The sequence below is a fragment of the Lipotes vexillifer genome, unplaced genomic scaffold, assembly GCF_000442215.2.
Source record: "Lipotes vexillifer unplaced genomic scaffold, Lipotes_vexillifer_v1.1 scaffold184, whole genome shotgun sequence".
Lineage (NCBI taxonomy): Eukaryota > Metazoa > Chordata > Mammalia > Artiodactyla > Lipotidae > Lipotes > Lipotes vexillifer.
The window spans coordinates 586,928-594,103 of NW_006783561.1; the positions used below are offsets into that span (position 1 = coordinate 586,928).

General features: G+C 40.5%; 1 protein-coding gene across 1 annotated transcript in view; it reads right to left on the reverse strand.

Annotated features, from left to right (window-relative positions):
* Nucleotides 1-7,176, reverse strand: part of OPALIN (oligodendrocytic myelin paranodal and inner loop protein) — a 15,037-nt gene that overhangs the window by 1,020 nt on the left and 6,841 nt on the right. The window contains exons 3-5 of the mRNA XM_007456188.1: nucleotides 4,490-4,525; nucleotides 3,279-3,398; nucleotides 1,349-1,405 (exon numbers count right to left, since the gene is read on the reverse strand). Coding sequence (XP_007456250.1) covers nucleotides 1,349-1,405; nucleotides 3,279-3,398; nucleotides 4,490-4,525 — 213 coding nt within the window. The remainder of the gene's footprint in view (nucleotides 1-1,348; nucleotides 1,406-3,278; nucleotides 3,399-4,489; nucleotides 4,526-7,176) is intronic.

Sequence of the window (7,176 nt, forward strand, 5' to 3'; positions counted from 1 at the left end):
AAAAAAAAAAAAAAAAAAAAAAATTACATCAGAGACTTTTGCTTCTGGCCAAGTTGGAGTAACAGAAGCCAGATTTGCCCTCCCACCTGAAACAACCAACCATCAGACAAAATGTTTGGAACAAATAGTTTTCAAGACATTGGACACCATCAGTGTGATCACTGATATGGTTGGGTTTTAATCTACCATCTTCCTATTTGTTTTCTATTTGTTCTGTCTGCTGGTCCTTAAAATTTTTTTCTGTCTTCTTCTGTATAGATTTTAGAAGCACCTTACTGAGTTCCATGAAAAATATTTGTTGAGGTTTATATTGGAATTACATTTATTATACAGATCAATTTGAGGTTGTTTGATATCTGTATACTATTGAGTCTTCTTATCCAGGAGCATTGAATACCAACTCCCACTATTTAGGTCTTACTTAATATCTTTTACTGAAGTTTTATTATTCTCCATAAAGGGATTACATGTTTTTGTTAGATTTATTCCTCATCATTCTGTGTATTTTTATTACCACTACAAAATGGTATTTTTTAACTACTTTTTCTAATTAATTGTTATTGATTTTTAGAAATGTGAATTACTTTTTAATATTGAATTTACATCCAGTAAACTTGTTAAAATATCTTGCTAGTTCTATTAAGTTATCTGTAGATAATTTGGCTTTTCTATGTAGATATCATATCATCTGTAAATAATGACATTTTTGTTTCTTTTCCAGTCTTATGCTTTCTGCTTCTTTTTCTTTTTTTTTAAATCTTTATTGAGATACAATTGACAAATAAAATTGTAAGATATTTAAAGAGAATAGTGTGATTATTTGACATACATATACACTGTGAAAGGATTCTCCTGCACTGAGTTAATTTCAACTTCTTTTTCTCATCCTGCTGCGTTGACTGGGACCTAAAGTATAACATCAAATAGAACTGGTAACAATGAGCATCCTTGTTTTGTTTCTGATCTGAAAAAGAACCATTAACATTTTACCTTTAGGTATGATATTTGCTATAATTTTGTTTTTTAAAGATGTCTTGTTTCAAGTTAAGGAAGTGCCTTTAAAATTTTTGGTTTGCTAGGAGTTCACATCACAAATGGCTGTATAATATTTTTGAATTCTCTTCTATGGAAATGATCACATGATTTTTCTCTTTTACCAGTGAAATAAGTGATAGTAAATGAATTTTCTAATATTAAATAAATCTTGAATTCCTGTCCAGCCAATAAAAATATAACGAGAACCTCCTTTGTGCTTACCCTGTCCTTCTGCTGTACACCAGAGGCTTTAAGACCCTTAGCTTGTTTGCCATGTGAATGATGTATAGTGATTATAACCAAGAGTTCTTACCTCAGCTATCCTGGGACTGTCATAGATTTCTGAAATCTCACAAGGCCTCTCACTTTCCTAAGTTGTTTTAAAAAATAAAACAAAATAAAGAAGAAGAAATGAAAGGTTACAGCATTTGCCCATGACCGTGATTAAAATCAGCGGTTCTTAAACCTGGCTGCACATTAGAATCACCAGAGAGCTTTAAAAATAAAACAAAATAAACAAACAGATAATAACTCCCCCCTCCCAGAAAAAACATAAACAAGAGATACCGCTGTGAATTACTTCAAAAATAATCCAGGTTGACAGTGTGGAAAAGTGGGTGGAAGCGGAGATGAAACAAGATTGGCCGTTGTTAATAACTAGATTCATTATACTATTCTCTCTACTTTAGTATCTGTTTAACGTGATCCGTCATAAAATGTTCGGATATTTTTGGTACCAATGCCACAGCTCTATCATTCAGAGATTCTGATTTAATTGGTTTTGGTGGTTGGTATTTTCATAGCCTCCAAGATGATTTTAAAGTGCCCTGAAAGACTGAGGAACCATTACTTAAATAATACCACCAACAACCACAATATTTCTTAATATATTTAAAGTTTACAGCTTGTCAACACATCTTTATACCCATGATCTCATTCTATCCTTACACCTCCACTTACCTCTTAAAATAAGTTGGGTAGGGACTTCCCTGGTGGCGCAGTGGTTAAGAATCTGCCTGCCAATGCAGGAGACACGGGTTCGAGCCCTGGTCCAGGAAGATCCCACATGCCCGCGAAGCAACCAAGCCCGTGCACCACAACTACTGAGCCTGCGCGCCAGAGCTCTTGAGCCACAACTACTAAGCCTGCGTGCCTAGAGCCCGTGCTCCGCACACAACAAGAGAAGCCACCGCAGTGAGAAGCCTGCGCACCACAGTGAAGAGTAGCCCCCGCTCGCCGCAACTAGAGAAAGCCCACATGCCATGTGAAGACCCAATGCAGCCAAAATTTAAAAAAATTTTTTTAATTAAATAAATAAGGTGGGTATATATTTTTTCTTTTTGGCCGCACTGCACAGCTTATGGGATCTTAGTTCCCCACAAGGGCAAGGAGGGATTGAACCCTGGCCCTTGGCCGCTGAGACCACGGAGTCCTTACCACTGGACCGCCAGGGAATTCCTGAGGTGGGTAGTTTTTATGACTCTTATTTTGGAGTTGAACTAACCAAGAAACAGAAAATGTTAAGTCACTTGTCCAGGATCATATAAATCGTACGGTGGCAGAGCCAGGGTTAGAACCTATGTTTTTTACTCCCCGTTAACGCCTACCACTGTGAGAACAATCAGGAATGTTCCTAAATAAGGATGGAATTAGAGCCCAGAGTCCACACAACACAGTTGTATCACAACCATGGACCCTGGCTGGACGTGGGTCAGGATGGCCCTTGAATTCTGAGCCCGGTCTCCAGAGCAATCTGGTATTTGCATGGGGTGGGGTCGGGAGATTCTCTTGTGACTGATGTGTGTTCAGAAGTGGGAAAAGGACAAAGATAAACAGAATCACATACTCCTGGACGTATCCCTACGATAGACACCTCAGGGTCTGTTTGTCTCCCATCCTTCCTAAGATCACCTCCATCCTCTTTGTGAAGCTTGTGGCCTTGTTTCTCAAGGTTAGAGAACACACCCACTGTACCGACGTGTTTGCCGTAGCAACAAACGTCCCTGTCCGCTGCTACTTTTTGCCATCCCAGATACAATCCTCAAGTGACACAAGGGTTGTGTGACAAATCAGCTCTGCCTGGAGGATAATGTCATGAGTCTGAGACAGAAATTGAGGCACAGAAACATCCACCACCTTGCCCTCAGAAAACAGACATGGGTCCTGACACCCTCAGCCCAAAGCCAGTTCATCAAATACCGATTCTTGCCAACACGTCCAGACCAAAAGAAGCTGCTAATCACCTCGGTGGACTCACTGCTGCTTCTTCTTTGGTGAATCAGAGTAAATAGTAAAGCCACCAGCAGGGCCGTGGCCACCAGGGATGGGATGCCAGCTGCTAACCCAAGAGAGGGTCCACAGTCCTGCACGGAGAAAATAGTCAGGTTCTCCCGGAAAAAAGGAAGAGTTTGATTGATTAAAAGTAAAACAAAACCCTACATGGACCCTAAGTATCGTACACAAAATCGAAAGGGTAATGAAATAACAGTGAAAAATTGTTTGCAACGTACATGACAAACGGCTCATTTTCATAGGAGTTAACGTACATAGTTTAAATCAATTGGAAAAGGGTGATAATTCAGTAGAAAACTGGACAAATATATGAACAAGCCATTCCTAGGAACAGAAATACAAATGTTGCGTCAACACGGGAAGAGCTGAAATACAGTTCAAAGCAACAATTAGATACCATTCTTATCTATTAGTCTGGCAAAAAGTAAAAGGTTTTATTGTATCCCACACCATTTTGATATGAATTTTTTTTTAGTTATTTACATTAAATACATGAGCCAATTCATTTTCAGACTCCCATTTTGCTTTGATCTGAGTGGAAATAGCCATGCTTGTAGCCCCATAAGTTTTCAGATTTGCAGATTATTTGAAAATACCAAAGATAGTGTTCAGAATCCCTACACACATGCAACTGTCGTATAATACTGGATACTCCTTCATTTTTGGGGGGGTGATTTTATTAAAGAATGACATGATACGTAAAAGTATATACATTATAAATATACAGCTTGGTGACTTTTCACGTGATGAACCCACCCATGTAACCAGCACCCAGATGAAGAAACAGAACATTACCAGCCCCCCAGAAGCCCCTCAGGCTCCGTTCCAGTCACTGCATGTGTAACCTCTATCCTGAAATCCATCACCGTAGGTTAGTCTTGTCTGTTTTTCAACGTCATCTAGATGCACGTAGAAAGTATGTAGTCTCTTGTGTCTAGCTTCTTTTGTTCAACACTTTGGGAATCATCTGTGATTTTGCGTGTTCTCCTTCCCTTTTGAACTAAGTTGGTCATAAGAATAGTAGTTGAGGAAGATTCTGTGCTTGGTGACAGTTCACATATCAAACTTTAATCCTCAAAATGAATGCATGAGTTGGGTACAGCATTATCCCCATTTTCTAAATGACCAAACTAAGGCTCCATAATTTAAGTGATATACTTACTGCTCCTTTCCCACTGGTAACAGCTGGGGAGGAAGTCTGGGTGGAAAAAGAACACACGTCTTAAGAAAACAAAATCTATAGAATGCACGTCACACAACACAGTCTGTCCAAGGCTAAGCTGTAATGCCTAAAGTATATACCTTTGCTAAACTTTTTATTAAAAACAACTGCCGAACAGAACCCTCTTTGATTGCTTCTCAGGTAAGAAGGAATAAAATCGGGTTACAAGAAGAGAGAAATCAGAAATTCAGGTGAGGTCTTCATTATTCACCCTGTGGATTTGCCATAACAGGTTTCAGAACTCAAAAAGGTTTTCTCCTGTCCCAAGTCCCCACACCCTTCCCAGCACACTTTGGGCCTACTTGTCCCCGTTGCTAGAAGGGAAAAAAGTTAAATACCAGTGGAAGCCAGGCTCTTTAAGGAGGCCTTACCTGTTTCCAAACTGTAATGAAGCAAATGGCTTGGGCAGGTATCTGAAGTTGTGAATTATCCATGCTCCTGGGGTAATTCTACGTTGCATGAGTACAGTGCATGTTCCCATTTCACATCTCCACTCAAGGAGAGGCACTGGATTTTACCCATTTATGAGATATATCAGATGAGAGTCTTATCTGGATCAATAAATCTCAGGGCACAGAGTTCCACATTAGCAACCGACCCGTGTAAGCTACGCTAGGTGGTGCCGTGTGGGGTTAGGAGCACGAGTCCTAGGCTCACACTAGCCGGAATGAAATGGCGATTTCTCCACTCACAAGCTAACGAGCCTCATTTCTTCATCTATACAATAGGGCTGTGAGTACCTACCTCTAGGATTGGTAAGAAGATCAAATGAGCGCCAGGAGCATAAGCTTTTGTCATTCCTTTAAACTTGGCAAAACTCTGGCCAGACCTGTTATATATTGAATATTCTCATCAACCTCAGTGAGTACACTGGAATCTCAGGGGCTTGGACTTTTGACAGTTATTGTCTCTATTTTACAAAAGAAAAAAAATGATCCAGATCTCAGAGAAGTTATAGGTCTTCTCCCAAGTTTCATAGATAACCATAAATCTAACCCGAATGTGGATGTTTGCTTTCCAAGCCTAAGCCTCTTTCCCAGAGAGTTCCCATCAAAGGAGAGATTTGCTAACCAGGTATTGACACTTGGTACTTAAATGGCTATAGTTTTTAAAAATAGAACTACCATATGACCCAGCAATCCCACTGCTGGGCATATACCCTGAGAAAACCATAATTCAAAAAGAGTCATGTACCACAATGTTCATTGCAGCTCTATTTACAATAGCCAGGACATGGAAGCAACCTAAGTGTCCATCTACAGATGAATGGATAAAGAAGATGTGGTACATATATACAATGGAATATTACTCAGCCATAAAAAGAAACGAAATTGAACTATTTGTAGTGAGGTGGATGAACCTAGAGTCTGTCATACAGAGTGAAATAAGTCAGAAAGAGAAAAACAAATATCGTATGCTAACACATATATATAGAATCTAAAAAAAAAAAATGGTTCTGAAGAACCTAGGGGCAGGACAGGAATAAAGACACAGACATAGAGAATGGACTTGAGGACACAGGGAGGGGGAAGGGTAAGCTGGGACGAAGTGAGAGAGTGGCATTGACATATATACACTACCAAATGTGAAGAGATAGCTAGTGGGAAGCAGCCGCATAGCACAGGGAGATCAGCTCAGTGCTTTGTCACCACCTAGAGGGGTGGGATAGGGATGGTGGGAGGGAGGGAGACGCAAGAGGGAGGAGATATGGGGATATATGTATATGTATAACTGATTCACTTTGTGATACAGCAGAAACTAACACACCATTGTAAAGCAATTATACTCCAATAAAGATGTTAAGAAATAAGTAAATAAAATTTAAAAAAATAAATAGCTACGGTTTTACCAAAGCACAATCTCACCCCACCCCCACCTTAAAGCTGCATTTACCTTAAGAGTTCTATTTCTCAGGGTGATGCCAAGAGTTGCATATCGTTTTGGGTAAGATGTTTTGTCTTCAGGTTACAGAAATTCACTTGGGCTGGCTTTGGCCCCCCAAAATGAGTTACCTCTAAGGATTCAGGGGTACCTCATGGAGCCCATGGGCAGTGGGAATCTGGCCTCTCTAGGGACTGAAGCTGGGGACCGGGAACTTGTCAGAACCAAAGCCATCCCTCCTGGGATCTCTCCATCACTCCTGGGCAGAATGGCCTTTCACCTGTACTTTTCTCTGCCTGTTTGCTTCCTTCTTTCTCTCTCCAGATGGATTTTTCTGCCCTCATGAATACCTGCTAACCGTACCAGCTAATGCTCATGGAGAACTTACTATGTGTCAGGCTGTTCGAGTACTTTTCCTGTATCAACTCATTTATTCTTCACCATAGCCAGTGAAGCAGGACTATAACGATCCCCATTTTACAGAAGAGAAGAGTGAGGCACAGAGAAGTCAAGTAACTTGTGCAAGGTCACACAGCCCTAAGTGGCAGATGCCGAGTGGTCTGGCTCCAGGGTCCAAGTTCTTAACCGTTGGACTACTCTGCCTTCCATGACCAAATGCAGCATCCCAACCCAGTTTTTATACTTGACAGTTCAGTATGACCCAGTAGGGGGTGACTTGCATATGTGGCCCTGTCCCCAACTCCCTGCAGAGAAGCTCTCATGAGCTGAGTATCCACCTTTCCCTA